Source organism: Agelaius tricolor, unplaced genomic scaffold (assembly GCF_023055355.1).
Source record: "Agelaius tricolor isolate 1412-34295 unplaced genomic scaffold, bAgeTri1.0.p SCAF_7, whole genome shotgun sequence".
NCBI lineage: Eukaryota > Metazoa > Chordata > Aves > Passeriformes > Icteridae > Agelaius > Agelaius tricolor.
Window position 1 is genome coordinate 3,760,323 of NW_027269267.1, and position 18,502 is coordinate 3,778,824.

An 18,502-nucleotide genomic window follows, 5' to 3' on the forward strand; every position below is an offset into this window, starting at 1 on the left:
GGCCTGCCCTGACCTTGGATCAGCTCATCTGTGCTACTGATTCCCTTAATCCCAGTGCCCTTCCCAGCAGATGCTGATGCTGTGGGCTCAGGTCTTTCCTGGGCTGTGTTCTCTGCAAACAGCACCCATTTCACACCCCCTGTGCAGGGATGGGGCCTTGTGCTCAGCCCTGCTGCCCCACAGCTCTTCCAGAGAAGCTGCCAGGATGGATCTTCCTTCCCCAGCAGAGCAAGGATTCATGTGGGGCTACAATCTACCAGATGCTGGGATTATTCCATGCCATGGGGCTCCATTTAAGTGTCACCCCACTGACACACGGCCCCTTGATGAGCACTGCTCTCTGTGGGTTTGCCTCTTTCATATTGCAGCACCTATGGGGAAGCCTGATCTTCCTGACAATTGCTGATCCACACTGGAATTGTGTTGGGGAAACAATTCCTGCTTGAAAATTAGCATTTTGTTGTGATGTTTTCCAGTATAAAGCAGTTAGACACATTCAAACCCTGCAAAACACTGGCACAGGGTGTCCCAGGAAGTGTCCCAGGCCAGGCTGGATGGGGTTTGGAGCAGCCTGGGACAGTGGAAGGTGACCCTGCTGGTGGCAGGGGATGGAATGGGGTCATCCTCAAGGTGCCTTCTAACCCAAACCATTTTGTGATCTGATGCTTCTAAACCAGAGGCTGCTCTGTTAAAATGACAGCAAATTTAGCTCCAATTTTTGTAGAGATCTTCATCTTGGAAATTTGCAAGTCTATTCCCTGATCCTCTAAAAACATCCTGATGAAGATCTAAAGTTACCAGCCAAGCCCTCTGATGCTGCCTGAGCTCAGAAACCACTTTAAATTTGATCACTGCTTCCCTGTCTCCATTTGCAAAATGACAACTAAAAGGCAGCAAAGAGGGAAGCAGTGCCTGTGCCAGCCTTCAAAACTCACTGGAGAGGAATCTGAGCTGGCAGAGGAGCAATTACTCTCCCCTACTCCTTTATCCATTGCCAGAGCAGGAAACAAACACAAGGGAGTGGTTTGGGAGTGCTGCTCACCAGGAGAGCTCACACTGCTGTGCTGGGTGGAAGGGAGCAAAGGACTGGGAGAGCAGCTGAAACTGCTGCACAGATGAAAAGAAAATCTACCACTTCCCCCTAAAATGATAGCTGATGGTTACATCGTGGATTCTGTGATGCTGCTTGGTACTAATAATAATTATTGATTGTTTACCCTTCCCTGGGAGGGTGGGCAGGCCATGGCACAGCTGGGGCTGCCCCTGGATCCCTGGCAGTGCCCAAGGCCAGGTTGGACAGGGTTTGGAGCATCCTGGGATAATGGATGGTGTCCTTGCCATGGCAGGGGGTGGAAAGATGTGATCTTTAAGGTCCATTCCAAACTGTTCTAAGATTTCATGATTACCTTTCCCTAGAGATCCTGAAAAGAATTGTGACATTCTAAGCTCTGTCGTGCTACCAAATTTGAAGGCATTTTAGAACGTTGTATGAAATGACAAGTCAAAATTCTGTTCCCTTTGCTCATGCAAAACCTTTGCTGATCTCAGTGGGGTTGAGTCTATTTTTAAGACTAAAATACCTCTCTTATGCAATAGGACCATCCAGAGTTACAAATAAATGTATTCTTTCCAAGGCTTTTGTATTTTACCTCTTTTCATAACGTTTAAAGGTTAGCTGAGTGTATTAAATATGTTTACAAGAGGCATGTCCTGATGAGGATGGAACATTGAGAGGTGCAAGGCTGCAGAGTACAAGGTAAGGGAGGAGGTGGCTGTGCTACACAAACATTTCCACTGCTCTGAGCTGTTACCTGAGAGCTGAGGCCTTGGGGGACCTGCTGAAATGACTTAGCTGCTGTCAATGCAATTTTGAGAGCGTTCAGTGCAGCTCCTCAGGGCCCTGGCAATGCCAGCAGCCCCTGGAGCCACCTTTCCCTGTAATCCTCCTCTGCAGGGAATTCCACCCTGCACATCCAAGGCTTTGCTGCCAGTGTTTGAGGTGATGCTGTGTAAGCTTCCCTCACTCTGCTGTGAGCCCAGCTGAGCTGGGGGAAAGAGCAGAGAGAATCCTCAGCCAGGGCTTCTGCTCAGTGCCTGGCAGGGAGCTTGGATCCCCTGCCCACTGCCCCAGCACCTGCCTGTGCCTCTGCACCTGGGGCTTGCAGTAAGGTAGAAAAATCATAAAGAAAGGGAAATGATTTATGAAAAATCATAATCATAAAATCAAGCCTGCTCTCCTGGAATCAGTGGCTGGCCTTATCAAAGCTATCTTTTTGCAAGTTACCATATGAAACCAATCCTGTTGTGAGCAGTTTGTTATAACAATCTATTCCTGGGCAAAAAACCAGCTTGCACCTGCATAAACTGGTTTTACACCGTTAGATAGAAAAATGAAAATAATCTTTCACAAACAGCTTCCCTACAAGTATACACTGAGTGTCACAGACATATTTTATGAAAAATCCTTTTGCCAGGATTTTTCTCCTGAGAAGCCTCAGAAACAAAACATAAACAATGGTTATCTGCTGCTGTGGAATGCAACAGGGGCATCTAGGATTGGTCTCATGGGGTTGTTTCTAATTAATGGCCAATCACAGTCCAGCTGTCTCAGACTCTGGTCAGTCACAAGATTTTATTATTATTCCTTCCTTTCTTTGCTAGCCTTCTGGTGAAATCCTTTCTTCTCTTCTTTTAGTATAGTTTTAATATATAATTTTCTTTTAATATAATATATATATCATAAAATAATATATCAGCCTTCTGAAACATGGAGTCAAGATTCTCATCTCTTCCCTCGTCCTGGGACCCCTGGGAACACCACCACACACTGAGAATTAGAGTGACCAATCAATACAGAATAACAACTTGTTACTAACCAATAAAGGAATTGGCAAGATAACTACTGACCAATTGGAGTCCCACACAAGGTCTGTAAAACTGGAGAAAAAGGAGTTATGTGAATAAAGAAGGGGCTTTCTCCACCATGAAGAAAATGGAGTCCTGTGTGATTTATTCTATACCTATGTGGTCACCTGGGCCTCTGGTGCCTGCCTGGCGGGGCCTGGGCCCTGTGTGCTGCTGCCAGACCCTTGGTGAGCTGCAGAAAAGTTCTGTTTCCTGGCAAAGGGCTGTAGGAATTCCCCAGGTTGTAAGAAAGATTATTTTGGGGACAGATTTAAAAGTTATTTTTACAGACAACACTAACTAAGTGGTTAATGCACCTTCTGTAGCTTCCACTGGGTGCACATTATGATGAGTAACCCCCATCCATTCTGGGACAGAATTACTCCCAGATTTAAATGCAATCCTTCCACAGCATCACTCTCTGCATTTCCCTGACAGGAAGTTGGTTGTGGTGTTGTGAGGGTTCCCAGGACGAGGTGAGAATTGAGAATTTGACTCCAAGTTCTCAGAAGGCTGATATATTATATTATATTATATTATATTATATTATATTATATTATATTATATTATATTATATTATATTATATTATATTATATTGTAAAACTATACTGAAGAAAGAGAAAGGATACATCAGAAAACTAGACAAGAATGATAATAAAAACCCATGACAGACTCAGAGAGTCTGACACAGCTGGACTGGGATTGGTCATTAATAAAAAACAATTCACATGGAACCAATCAAAGATGCACCTGTTGGTGAGCAACCTCCAGACCACATTCCAAAGCAATCACATAATTATTGTTTACATTTCTTTCTGAGGCTTTTCAGCTTCTCAGGAGAAAAATCCTGGCAAAGGGATTTTTCAGAAAATATCATGGTGACAGAGTTTGCAGCAATTTAGGGCTGGTCCCTTCTCCCAGACAACAGGACAAGAGGAAATGACCTCAGGTTGTGCCAGGGGAGGCTCAGGGTGGACAACAGGATGAATTTCTTCATGTAAAGGGTGGTCCAGCATTGGAATGGGCTGCCCAGGGAGGGAAAATCACCATCCCTGGAGGTGTTCTAGAAATGGCTGGACGTGGCACTCAGTGCTGTGGTCAGGCTGAGATGATGGGGTTCAGGCAAAGGCTGGACTCTGATTTTAGAGGCTTTGTCCAACCTAAATGATGCTCTGGGGATTCTGTTTGTGCTCCTTGTGTCCCTGACACAGGGGCTCCTTGTGAAACAACCACAGCTTCACTCACAGGGCACAGGTGGGAACGTCCTTTACCCAGAGGGACAGGTTGGGCTTTTTCCTTTTTTTGAGGGGGCAAAGCTCCCTTTGCCACATAACAATGGACCCAGTGGTTGTACAGGGAAGAGGGTGATGAGCCTTTTGCCTTCATCACTGTGTGTTCACTGAGCCACCTGAGTGTATCAATGCAGAGGCCACTCAGCCCTGTCACCCCTAAGCAGATGCCCAAAGAAAATTGCTTCAGTGTTCAGAAACCTTTTCACTGCATCTCCTTTCCTGCTGCAACAAAACCACTGCTGAACTATGCAGAACTACTGCCAATAATGTTTTATTTCCCTCCAGAAAGTTTCCTTTCTCACCTTTCTTTGCAGATGCTTCTTTTCTCCCCCTCTGCCCTCGATTTGTTGTCAACTCTCAGAGCTTTACTTGTTTAATCAGGAGCCCAAATTCCTCAGAGCAGGTGCCTTGACTCCTCAGCTGGCTGTCAAGCTCTGGAACCAGCCACATGCCTCTGCAGAAGAAACAAGGAAGGAAATCTATATCCTTTCCCCTCACTGGCCAGGCTGCTGACAAATTCTGCCCTGCATTGCAGAGGTGATTCAATTATTTCAATGAACCCAATCAGAAATAATTAATGAAGACTTTCTAATGCATATTGGGAAGACCATCCACTAAAACCATGGAGCTTTTCTTTCTTTTGCTGTATTGCTTCACTCAGCAGCTTACAGCTAATAAGTTACAAAGCCTTGGTTTACTTGATTCCCACTGCTAATCCCTTTTGGTAGGGCAGAGGTGGATACAATAAATGTCAGAAGATTATGAAGGCACCGATGGTGCTTTGAAATGGAAACTGTAAGGAGAGCCACAAGCTGTGTTTACCCACATTACAACACTTCAGTCACTCCTTGGCTGGTGTTTGTTAGCTTTGCCATGGAGCAGGGCTTGCCAAGCAGCACCAGTGCCCTTTGTGGCCTCTTGCAGCTGCTGGCTGATCAAAGCTCACCGTGGGCAAGTGAGGGACAGGGCACAGCACCTCTCATCCTCTGTGTGCTTGCCCTCCAGGGGCACACTGCCTGCAGCACACTCGTGGGTCAGCAAGCAAGGCAATTAAAACCATCAGCTAAACAGCCTCTAATTGCAACAATTTCTATGGAAGTGCCAGGCTGTGGCTGCTTTTCCTGCTGCAGGTGCAGAGAGCTCAGGGTTCAGCCCACACTGCCTGAGTTGATGGCATGCTGGAGACTCCATAGGGAAGAGTTCAGTGCACTCAGCTTGCTCCATTTGCTGTTTTCTGCTTCTCAGCCACAGCTGTCAAATGAATAGATTTGATAGTACAGGGTTGTTGCTTTTTTTTTTTTTCCCTGTCAGGGAAAAGAAGATTTTATGAAGGCCTAAAGACCTAAGTAAAAGGTCAATTGGCATAATCAGCAATTTAAGTAATAAATCTATTATCATGCTTTCAATTTCATTAGCCAATTAATGATTCCAGCCCCTGGGTTAGAAGTGGCATTTCAGTGTGCTGGGCATGGTGATTCCCAATGGAACCACAGAATCTCAGAATGGTTGGGGTTGGAAAGGACCTCAAAGCCCATCCAGTGCCACCCCTGCCATGGCAGGGACACCTCCCACTGTCCCAGGCTGCTCCAGCCCCAGTGTCCAACCTGGCCTTGGGCACTGCCAGGGACCCAGGGGCAGCCCCAGCTGTGCCAGGGCCTCACCACCCTCACAGTAAAGATTTTTTCCTCATATCCAATCCAAACCAGCTCTCTGTCAGTTTGAAGCAATTTCCCCTTGTCCTGTCACTCCAGGGCCTTGTAAATAATCTCTCTCCCTCTTTCTTGTAAGCTGCCTTCAGGTCCTGGAACAGTACAATTTTAATTTACTTGATGGCAAAGATAATTTATAACACAAAACCTCAAAAGGACGCAGCGGTTCCTTTGCTCTCCAGGCATCAGTCACGTCCTCCTTCAAATTAGAAAAGTGTGTAATGGAACAGGGAGAAGAAACCTCTAATATGGAAATGGAATTTTGTTGGGGTGTTTATGTACTTGCAAATTTCTTTGCTTGACATTAATAGAAAGCAGCAAAAAGCATATTCTGGAAATAGTTTTGGTCACAATCTAGAACACTGCAGCAGTGAGGGAGAAAGGAGAACATGGACAGAGAGGGAAGGGCACATTTCAGCAGCACCAAGAGCAGCCTCTCTGCTTTTGTAAACTGTGGGGGATTTTTTTTTTTAAATTTTTTTTTTTGGGTTAGGGTTGGGATTGAAAATATTTGAGACACTATTTTGTGTTCAGATTTAGACATTTATTATTTCTTATTTATATTACAGTTTTATAAGCTGTGATTTTTACAGTATTTTACTAACAAGTTATAAAATGGCCCCGTATCTATCTTTCTAAGGTTTTTTTAAGGAAAAAATATTTAATCAAGAAATTACACTTAAATTATTTTTTAAAAATTTAATACCTAATTACTTTTCTTTTGTAATGTGGATTTTTCTGTCTAATTCTAGAATACTACTTAAACTTATGAAGAAGAAGGTGAAGAAGAAGGATTAGCTACCACCCTAAAACTTCTATTTTAGTTTTATATATATATTATTATATTTTAAGACTTTAAACTGTAAGGTTTTTGCTACGTGGTGATATTACATGTTACTTTTATTGAAACTACACACTTATGATCTTAGTTCTATCATTCAATTTTTTAAGTTTTTTCCTACGGTTTTAGGTTAAATGTAGTGTTTTCTTGAGGGTCTGTGTTTCTCAACACAGAAAGTCTAAAATTATCAATTCCAGGACTCCAACAGTAAACCAAAGCTCACTCATTTGAAGCTGTTTTCTTGAAAGACACTGGTTTGAAGAAGACTGAGCCCAGATCTGCTAACAGCTCTCCTGAGAGCCCAATCCCCAAGTTTTACATTGATCGTGAGCCTTTTCCCACTGACCACCCCACACTGCACAGGTTAGTGACAGAAATTGTCACTGCTCTTTCATCCTGGATTTAAATGTGCTCTAAGCAGATAAGAAGCAAACTGTTTATAGATGCAGCACTGAGAGTATAATTAACCATCCTGCTTAATGAGGTATTAGTGAGGATACGGTGGCCACTCACCTCCTTCTCAGACTTTGCCCTGATCAGTGCTCATCAAACTGAGCTCTCCAGAGCAAACAACAGAAAATCCCATTAGGAAGTAAAGCTTCCCATATCATTAAAGATCCCGTGTCACCCATGCTGGCTAGGACAGGACTGGCAGAGTTTTCCAGAACAGTGTCCAGAAATTTATAAATTTATATTTTTTCCAGTGTCCAGAAATTTACATCCAGTGTTTGAACTATGTTTTCCTCCTGCACCAGGCTAAGATAGGTCCAGCATGCCCTCAGGCCCTGGATTTGAAGGTTTTCTGCCTCTCAAAAATTTGGGCATACTTCACAGAAACTCCAAAGTTCTCAGCCAAGGAACAGCTCCTGACCAGATGGCAGCAGGAACCCTGTGTGTGTCTGTGTTAGGGCTACTGAAATCTCCTGCTAGAGGTTGGAACTACACTGAGTTCACACAAAAGCCCTCTTTACTCATCTGAAATTTGTATAAAAATACAGTCACATAGCTAATGCCACCCAGCACCATAGCAATGTGTTATTGACAAAATTAATGCACACACACAAACAAACAAACAAACAAACAAAAACCATCCAGGTTTAGGTCAGAGTTCCTTGCACACCAGAAATTTATATCAACTGTTTGAACTGTTTCCTTGCATTCAGTATTTCATTGCTGTTCCACTGATGACCTCCAGAAATCCCTTTGTGACCTAAATTATTCTTTGATTCTATGAATTGTTTTGAATTCCATTGAATTGCTTTGACACATGAAACAAGGTAGATCCATGCTCAGCAAAATGGCAATGTGCTCTGTAAAACAAGCCAGCAGGTTTTGGTCCTTCCTGGGTAAGAGCTATGTTATTTAACACCCTTGCCTTCCTCAATATCAGGTGAACTCATCTCTTTACAGTTGCATAACATCATTAAAGTTTCAGCTTCTGAAAATTTAAATACAAAGAGATGATAAACTAAATAGTTAAGAGAACCTGGGATTAAATTCCTCTGACCTTCAGAAACTCCTTTGAGTAATTTATATAAATGAACCTACTTATTATTCATACAAATAAAATGCATGAAAAAATATGTAAATCTAGGACTACTCCTGTTTTTTATAGCTGAGATCAGATCTAGTTTGTCCATTAGGCTCATAGCCAGTGCTCCATCTCACTGCCAAGGACACTGTAGGGCCTGAACTGCTTCTAATTGAGCCAAAATTACTTTATTTTCTGGTCATTTGAGGGAGCACTGACTGGACTCTTGTTCTGGCCAGATCCTGGTGTAAATGTCAGAGCTCTTTGTGCTTCAGGGCACTTGAGGGGCACAGGGACAAACCAACTGCCCAAGAATGCATTAAACCTCACTGTGCCTTTTTCCTAGTCCCAGGTAACTTGGTGCAGCTATTTTTAATTTCTGTGCAGCAGCAAGTGTTAAACAAGCTCCACGTGCCCTCACTTGCATTTTGAAGAGGAAACATCAGTAGAAAAAAGCTGTAGGAGCAGCACAGTGCCAGACATGCAGCCTGGGAGGTTGGAGTTGGGGGTTCCCACAGCTTGGTCTTGTTCTCACCCTCCTCCAGTGCCATCCATAGGAGACTTTCATCTTTCAGGAGAAAGGTTTCTGTGTCAGCCCTTAGGGGTTGACACAGAAACCACTGGCCACAATGACCAAAAATAGGTTTGGGATCTTTTCTTTCCCTCGCCTGAGTAGGAAGTTAAAGGAGAGGGAGGGAGAGGGAGATGCTCAGGCAAGGCACAAATCAGGGTAGTCAGTTATGTCCTGAAATTACCTCAGGGGAAACTTCCCTTTCATGGTCTGCAGAAAGAGCCCTGAGAGCCCAGACCTTCCAACCTCACCTTCTGATGGTGCTTTGGAAATACACCATGGAAAACTCTGAATAAAATGGCACCATGGTGAGCCAGGACAGAGAACCACTTCCCTTTTGTGAACATGAATCTATTTTAGAGTTGTGCTGACCTTTGCAAGAACCTTCACTTAATAATACCTCAAATAAAGAGACTGGCTCAGAGAGAGCACTTTCCAGCAAGGATACAAGGTGGGCAAGGGCCTCAGAAAAGTCATCAACTATTAAACTGAAATGTCACCATAAGCCCATAGGAAATAGCTAAATGAGGTGTTATTATTGGTAACACAGACATTGCAGAAGAAAGATGAAGGAAAGGGAACTAAGCATTTCTTTCTGTTAAAAGTGAGGGGTCATCCTTTTCCATCAGTCAGCGGGGAGTTGCTTGTATTTCCACCTCCATTTTATCATTTTTAACATTAAAAAATTACAAAGAATATCATTAAAAAAGATTCAGCCAAATTAGCTGCACCTATTCATCATCCTAGGTCTTTAGATGCTGAACAGGATAATTTTTTTTGGTAGCATACTTTATGTCTCCTTTCCTTTCCATGCCTCACACTCCTCTCAGCAAACCAGCCATGGCTAAAAGGAGAGATTTAACTCAGTGGGACAGAACAGGCTGTGCTAAAGTGCCTGGGTTTGGGTCTCTGACTATGCCCATTGCTAAATGGGTATTTCTACAAGGCAGCCCAATGTGTCTCAGTCTGTTGTTGCACTTCACAGCTCAGAAATGAAAAAGTGCTGAGCTCACCTCTCCCTTGACTGGCTCAATTTCTGAATGTTGAGGAAATACCTTTACCTTGCTAAGTGGAAGAGATTCCACTTTGTGAATAAACTGAATGTAGAAAATAAACCTAGATAGGGCCTCCTGAAGTATCAAGCCCATTTCATGCTTCCTACCTCCAGCCAATGTTGTGTGTAACATTAATTCTAAATGGCTCTGTTCAAAAACCAGGCATGCAAGGGAAAAAAGGCTCCAGCAGCTGTGGTTGAGAACTGCCAAACTTCACTTATCAGTCCATAAATATATTTTAAAAAAGGGATTTAGCAACAGTGACAACTCTTGGTGTTCACTGACCATATTATGTGTGAATCCTTACACTGATAAGGGTTTTCCCTCTCCAGCAGACTGCTCTGTCCTGATCCATGCCCTGTCCCTGCCCATCCTGCACAGCAGAGACATTTTGGTGCCCTCTGAGAGAGTGAGGAATCCCAACAGGAATTTGCATGAGGGAAGAGCAGAGATGAAGGGAGTTCATACTTGTTTCCTCTTTTGGCAGCCACTAACTATGCATCACTTGACCTGGTGACTTTAGCTTCTTTTTACTGGAACGTGTTATGTGTAATTACTGTCAACACAGCAATAAAAAGGTTTCTGGATGAAGTGGAAAGAAAGGGTTTGGATGTCTCAACTTGATTTTTTTTTTTTTCCTGTAAAATGTCTGGCAAAATTTGGGACTGCTATGACACAAAGATCAGAGGTTGTTCTGGGGGCTGTTCTCTGTCTAAAAGATGAAAGATAAATAGGAGAGAAGCTCTTCTGAAACTCAGCTTTTTGCTGTTACAGACACCAAGAAAAATAATAATCCAGCAGCTCCCCCAGTCCCAGCAGCACTGCTGGGTGGTGTTTGGTGGATGGAGTCTCCTTTTTGGCCAAACCAGTTCTCTGCAGCTGGGGTAGGGAAAAGGATGGGATCCCTGAGGTCCTCCCAGAAGTTGATACTGACAGGGATGTTACCTCAGCCCTTTTAAAGCTGGAAGCATTCTAAATCCATTATCTGAACAAGGATTTAGGGAAGAGACTCCCTGAGAATTTTATCCTTAACCTCCCCAAACTCACTGAAGTAAAGTAAGGGAACAAATCTACTTAAAACATCCTTATCTCTCCACATCACAAGTTATAATTGTGGATCTTCTAAATCACATGAATTCCTTTGCCTGTACAGAGATTGAAAATTGTTAACTGGTAATTATGATGTCTTTTTACCTTCTAATTAAGAGGGGAACTGCCACAGGTAAGCGCCAGGTAACATCTGAATGCTCCACATCTTCACATCCTCTGCAGAGCTGAGCCAGTCAAGGACTCAAAGCCCAGAACATTGTTCAGGCTTTCAAAAGTTTAGGGAGTTTGGCTTAAACTGAGAATGACTTTCTTTACAAGTCTGTCCAAGTTAAGGACACAGCTCTGAATTAAATCCATCAAAACTCTTTGGGCAGACAGAAGAATTGACACATATATTTGGGTGATTGGTTTTTGGGCTGTATTTTTTTAGGATGGAAGATGACTCACACTGTACAGCAAGTCATGTCTTGTAACTCTCCTGAGAAAAGACTCAATTTTTCAAATTATATTTGATATCTTTGTGACAACGATAAGATTTTGTTGGAGCCATTGACTCATTCCTCTTGCATGGGAACAAAGGTTAGGTTGTAACAAAGGCCCTCAGGCCCAGATCTTTAAAGGTATTTTGTTGATTAACTACCCACAGCCATTAGCTTCTTAATTAAAAGGTAAGAAGGCATACTAATGGGAGTTCAGCTGTGGAAACTGTCTCTTTAGATTTTTTCTTGGGCAAATTAGTTGATAAGTCTGAGATGACCAGTCATCCATCATCCAGCATCTGAGGCTATGCTTGTTAAATCTATTGCTACCATGCCTATAATCACAGCATATTCTCTGTGATTAAGGCTATGATCCAGATCCTCTCCTGATTTCTAGGATTCAAAAGCACACATCTTTCTGAAACAAAAGCTTTCCATTTGAAATCAACATCCTTAATTTCACCTTCAACATGGAATTTTTTGTTTTGTTTCTGCAGAAAGTTTGTGTGAAATTGTTCCTTCTATTTAAAAATTCATAGTGTAAAACCAGCAAGAGACAGAGGTTTCACTTCACTGTACCAATTTCAAATGCTGGGAAAGTTCAGTTTTTGCAGTCACAGTCAAAATTCAAATATATTCTACCAAGCAGAGCAGTTCTGCTCTGATGGAATGTGGAATGCTGTTCAAGGCACAGCCATAATTTCATTTTGATCTTTTTGGATTTGATTTGAATCAAATTCTGACTGAAAAATACAGCAGTCTGAGGAGAGATCTTCCCCTGCACTCTGTGGTACCTCCTGAAAGGAGTTTGGAGCCAGGTGAGGGTCGGGCTCTTGTAGCCAGGTCTCCCAGGTGACAAGTGACAGGATAAGAGGAAATGGCCTCAGGCTGTGCCAGGGGAGGCTCAGGTTTCACATCAGGAGGATTTCTCCATGGAAAGGGTGGTCAGACCCTGGAAGGGCTGCCAGGGAGATTTGGAGTCCCCATCCCTGGAGGTGTTCAAGGAAGGCCTGGGGGTGGCACTCAGAGCTCTGGGCTGGGTGACAAGGTTGGCATCAAGCACAGCTGGGACTTGATGGGCTGGGAGGGATTTTCCAGCTAAAGGATTCTGTGATTCTGCCTCTTCTGGAGCAATTCTGTGCTTCTGATCAAACTTTGCAGACACCTTCAGTGGTGGGATTGAAAGCAAAGCAAGACTGTGCAGTTGTGTGTCTCTGTCAATGACAAAGACTGAGCACAAAATCAGCTCTCTCCTTGTACAAATACAGCACCAGAGGGGCACCTGTCCTGTGAGGAAAGGCTGAGAAAGTTGGGGCTGTTCAGCCTGAAGAAAAGACTTTAGAGCCCCTTCCAGGGGGCTCCAAGAGAGCTGGAGAGGGATTTTTCACATGTAGTGACAGGACAAGGGGGAATGGATTCAAACTGACAGAGGGCAGGGATGGGTGGGATATTGGGCAGAAATTCTTCCCTGTGAGGGTGGTGAGCTCCAGGCACTGGTTGCCCAGGAGGTTGTGGACTTTCCATCCCTGGAATTGAAAGCTCTATGGGGCTCTGAGCAACCTGACCCAGTGGAAGATTCTCTGCCCATGGCAGGGGTTTGGAACAAGGTGATCTTTAAGGTCCTTCCAACCCAAATCATTCCAGGACTTTAACACACACTTCTCCAGTTATGGATTGCACAGTCTGGCACAGAAGAGCCATCTTCAGTCCCCTTAAACAGGTGAAGCTCCTTGGAAGCCTGAGAGCCTTTCTGTTCCAACACCCAGCTCAGATTCTCTTCTCTTCTCTCTGCTGAATTTTTCAGGTAAGTGGGAGTAAAAGGCAGTAAAATTGCAGTCATATGCCAGCAGACAAGATTGAACACACACTGAGTGCAGACTTGATGAATAAGAAGGTGGTATTTTAATAGTCAATTTTCAGAGTATAATGGCTCTTGAAAATAGATTGCTTAGAATATTTTCTGTACTTAGAAGTGCTACTACTTAGCTGTGCACTTAAGTAAAAGCAGAACTTTGGGGCACCTTTAAATTGAGGGATTGCCATGGGTTAGAAAGGCTGACAGGGAAAGGGGTACCTCAAAACTAAAATGTGATGCCATCAGACAGCATAAATGGCAGGTTATAAATAAAACAACTACTAGAGTTACCTTTATTGTTGTAAGAACCTTTTGAAAAGCTCAGGTTGCTGCTGCATTCCCAGAACTTGGGATTTGTCCATTTAAGATGCTTAGACCCGTGATTTGGAGGCACCTGTGTTTGTGAATTGAAGAACAATTAAGTTCAGCAGGTCCACACTGCAAAGGAGGAGAGGCACAGAGCATTTCAGCCCAAAGTTCATGTCTGGATTGCTCTGGCTGGCTACAGAAATTTTCTGCAGTGTATGACATGCAAAGCTGGGAGGCAGGGAACAAGATTTAGAGGGAGAGAGAGAAGAGATGTGTCTCTGCAGGTCAAAGGCTTTCCCTGGGAGAGAGGAGCTCTGTGCTCACTCAGGAACCTGTCTGAGGGCAGATAATGCACCTTTTACTGTGTCTGCACGCCACAAAATGTGCAAGTTGTCCTCAGAGCAGAGTCACTGCTTGGAGGGCACTGTCACACCTCAGCATTGTTCCCCCAAAGAGGCACCAGGCTGGGTGCTGTGTTCCCAGACACAGCTCAGCGTGCCCTCCAGGGTGCCTCTCTTAAACTCTGAACTCCTCCAAACAGGTCAGAAAATAACAATTTTGTATGGTCTCCTGCAGCATTTAGTGCAGAGAGCTTTCTCTGCTAACCTGCTTCTCGGGGCACACAGCCTGAATTATCACCAGGAGATTTTCTGCTTGGATTTGACACATTTCTTTTCATGGTGAAGAGTGAGACCGACGTGATTCCCCTCGGAGTCAAAGGGACCTGAGCAGATTTCCTCTCAGTTTTCTGTGTCCCTTCCCATGAGATTGGGAGCCCTTTGATCAGCAATACTCTGTTAATAATTTATGTTAGCATTGTGCCTTGGATCCATAAGCTGACAGACCAGTGGCACTCCTGTCAGAACAGGAATACTAATGCAATACACCCACAATTGCTCTTCCCTGGAAAATGGTGTCACGGGAAACACAGCTTCTTCAGGGGCTAAACTTCATCATCATTTTTATTTTGGGTCCTCACAGGACAGCTCCTGAAGCTGCTCGTGCAATGAGCTCTTACCATGTTTGTGGCCTGCTTGGGGCTCTCACACCAAAAACTGGGACAATTCATGGTAATCTTAAAAAATGCCAGATGCTGGTGGAGGTCCTGGGAATAGTGGAATGATGAAAGAGGCAAAAATTGTGATCAGTATCTCAGGTTTCTTGTTTTGTTTCCCAGACGGGTAAATTTTCTTTTCTCCTCCTTTTCTGGCCGACACACTTGTAGAAGCCTTTATCATTTTTCACATCCCTTGCCAAATTCAGCTCCAATTCTACTTCAGCTGTCCTGATCCCATCCCTACATATTTGGCCAGCATTCATAAAATATTCCCAGGACACACCCCCCTCCTCATCCTCAAATGAAGGAGCCTAGCCCCTCCTGCCTCTCCAGCTCCAAGGAAAAATGTGATTTCTCATCAAATTTATTTCCCTGCCTCTATTAATACTGGCCCTGAAGACAGATGTTGGCGAAGAGATGAGGCTGCTGCAAGGTAGTCCCTGGAACTGGGAGGGCTTGTCAAGCTTCTTAGACTTTCCAATATAATACTTTAACTTTTTTATTGATCTGAGAAAAATTTGAGGGAGTTAAGTGCATTCCCAGAGCTAATTGAACCTATATTTCTTCACAGATATGTGAGTCAGAGCATCTGAGTGTGTATTGCCAAATATAGCGATTGTGCTCCATCAAAAGACAGATGCTGGAGCACAACAGCACACATCCCAAAGTCTTGCTTTAATTAACCATTCAGAGAAATGATAGAAAGGGCTGTTTTCTGTGTATCTCTGGAAAAAATGCTGTATATTGGAACAGGAATGGCAGCAAGACTGATGAGACAGAGAGGAAAGCCAGGGGGGAACAGAGCAGAGATTCTCTGCCTGGTTTATAGGATCACAGGATGTTAAGGGGCTAGAAAAGGATTTTAAAGATCATCTTGCCCCATCCCTTGTGCCATGGGACACCTTCCACCATTCCAGGCCGCTCAAGGCTCTGACCTGGCTTTGAACACTGCCAGGTTGAGGCATCCAACACCTCCCTGGCCAACCTGTTCCAGTGCCTCACCATTCTCACCGTAAGAAAAAAAAAAAGTTCCCCATTTAATTTATTCATCCGATCTGCCGCAATAATTCCCCGTTATTGGGGAACACACCTGGAATTCGTGGCTCTCCCCTGTGGGGATGCCCGAAGCCCACGGTGCCGGGCACTCGGGGAAGTGCGGAGGGAAGGGGGAGGAGTAGGAAAACGAGGAAAAAGAGGAAGAAAAGGAGGAAAATGAGGAAGAAAAGGAGGAAAAGGAGGAAGAAAAGGAGGAAAAAAGATGAGGAGGAGGAGGAGGACGCGGGGAGTGCTGCCGGCCGTGAGGGCTCTGAGGGCCGCCAGGGGGCGCCGCGCGCTCTCGGGATCGCGGGGAGCGCGGGGATTGGGTGGGGCCCGCGCGCGCGCGGCGCTGATTGGCCGGCGCGGGCCGGGCCGGGCGCGCGGCGCCTCTTCTTAACGGGCGCGTCGCGGGCGCGGCGGGAGCGCTGAGCGCCGGCGGGGCCGCTGCCACTGTCGCACCGGGACACTGTCGCGACATGAGCGAGGTGAGCCGGGCTGAGCGGGAACGGGAGGGACAGGGCAGGACGGAGGGTCAGTGTCACGACAGTGCGGGCAGCTGGGGAGGGAGCGCTGCGGAGGTCCCCTGAGGGGGTCTCAGCATCTCCTGTTCAGCGCATCCCCTCAGGTGTGTGTGCGCACCTGCGGAGCGTGAGGTAAGGTGCGGGTTTGTCCTTTGGAGTCTTAATTATAAATCCGGGAGAATTTCTCCTACCTACCCAGCGCTTTCCTGTGGAAGAAAGAGGGTTTAGTTAAGTTGTGGGAAAGTTGCTAATGGAGCTCATGGAAAAAAACGCTCTGGTTTTGGTTGGGTGCTGATGTAAACTTTGTAAGTAGCGTCCTGAGAGGGATTACAATCGAGGCGAAAAAATGTAAATAGTGCCAAACGTGTAAGGATCACTTGTACCCTTGTAAATAAATAAGCTGGAATTTTGCACTTGTGGGGGTTTTGCTTGCCTTTTTTTTTTCTTTGCAGTGGAAAAGTTCAGACTAGAAAATTTCTTAGTTAAATGTATTGTAAGACAGAATAACTCCCTAGGTTCAGCTGAGAGATCCCACATTCTCCAGCTCAGCCCATTCTTTGGGAATCAGCAGAGGTACCTGTAACCCAGCACCTATTTTTGGAGGCTGTTTGTTACAAAACACCTGCTACTCCATTAACAAATGGGATTTTCCTTTTTTAGAAGCAAAATTGAGAGCGACACGGGATAAGCTGTGACTGTTTGCTGTGCAGGTGTTACACTCAGCCCTGGAGGTGTAAAGCAGAGATGAAAAGCAGGAGCAGCCTGGGCTGTGGTGCAGGGATTTGTGAGGAGCAGCTCACGTTTTGGCTTTCAGGTCATGCCAGGTGGGGAGAGCAGAGGAATTCCTCATCTCTGCTGCCTGCAGGGATCAGGCACAGGAATCTCTTCATGAGAATCCTCTCCTCTGCTGCTGCCTGTATTTCTGTCACCTGGCTGGAGTTCCTGCAGTGTTGGTTTGGGGTTTTGTTGCCTTTTTTTTTTTTTTTTTGTTTCAGCCACGGTGACTTTGCTGCCCAGGTTGGCTGAAGTGTGCTGTAAGATGCAGCAGCACTAAAATTTACTTTAAATTTATAATTTGGGGGGAAATCTTATGGAGAGGACTGATGCTTGGGTGGTGCTGCTATAACTATATGAGGCTTTCTTGTCCCAGCTTTCTGCTGGCTGTATTTGCTCAGTAATTACCTTTCATAATTTGAATTAGGCTGATTGCCTTTTGGATTTGAAGAGACTCGGTGAAGGTAAAGATCCTCCCTGCTACCAGCACAGGGGTTCTTTATTGCCAGTGCATTTATTTGTGCCTGACAGAGCAAACCCCTGGAGCTGGGAGATGTTTCCCTGGTGCAGAGCTGTGTCCTGTGCCTGTGCCACTGAGCACTGCACTCGCTGTCTTCGGTGCTGCTGTCATTCCCCTGACAACATTGGGGAGTTAATCACCCTCAGCTCCAGTGAAGAAAAGCCTCCCTGCTGTTCCTTGCTGTCAGCTCTTCCCCAAAAGGCAGAGGAGAGCAACTACACCACCCCAAACCATCTCACTGCAAAAGATTGTTTAAAAAATGAGGCAAAAAAATACCCTGAGCAGAAGGGAAGCTCTTGGATAACTGTTTGCTGTGTTGGGGTGGGGGGGTCTCAGTGGTTTTAGCTTGCAATGCTGCAGTTGAAAGATATTTTTATTTTTGGCTTAATCTGGTAAAAAAAAAATAAATCTATGGATGAGGTGATTGAAAAGAGGCTCAATTAGAGCCTTCACTAGATTATCCCACATAGATCAGTGTTGGAGGGTGGGATGGTGTTTTTTCTTGCTTTCTGTTACCAATTGCCTGGATCTGAGCAGCCCTGGAAATGTGGTCCCAGAAATCTCTGAGAAGAGCTTTCATCTCCCTGAGTTATTTCCTGAGACTTTGCATGAATTCTCATTTTATGCTTCAAGTGAATTTAACTTCTTTCCTGTTTATATGGGCAGTGATTGGGGTGATTCATGAGTGTGGTCAGGCTCTTCAACAGGTTGTGAGGAGCACCTGTGGCTGCCCCTGGATCCCTGGAAGTGCTCAAGGAGAGGTTGGATGTGGATCTGAGCAGCCTGGGATAGTGGGAGGTGTCCCTGCCCATGGCAAGGGCTGGAACAAGATGATCTTTAAGGTCCCTTCTAAGCCAAACCATTCTGTGGTCACCAATCTCCTGGAGAAGAAAGCTGAAAAGGAAGCAGTTATTCATCTGCCTGTAGTACATTTCTATTTTCTAGCAGCTAGATTATATTTTTTCAGGAAGGATAAGGACCTTGCCTGTAGGAAG

General features: G+C 44.8%; 1 protein-coding gene across 1 annotated transcript in view; it reads left to right on the forward strand.

The window, feature by feature from the left end:
- Positions 1-16,021: 16,021 nt before the first annotated feature.
- Positions 16,022-18,502, forward strand: part of PCP4 (Purkinje cell protein 4) — a 52,579-nt gene continuing 50,098 nt past the window's right edge. The window contains exon 1 of the mRNA XM_071430160.1: positions 16,022-16,177. Within this exon, the coding sequence (XP_071286261.1) occupies positions 16,169-16,177 (9 nt within the window). The 5' untranslated portion in view covers positions 16,022-16,168. The remainder of the gene's footprint in view (positions 16,178-18,502) is intronic.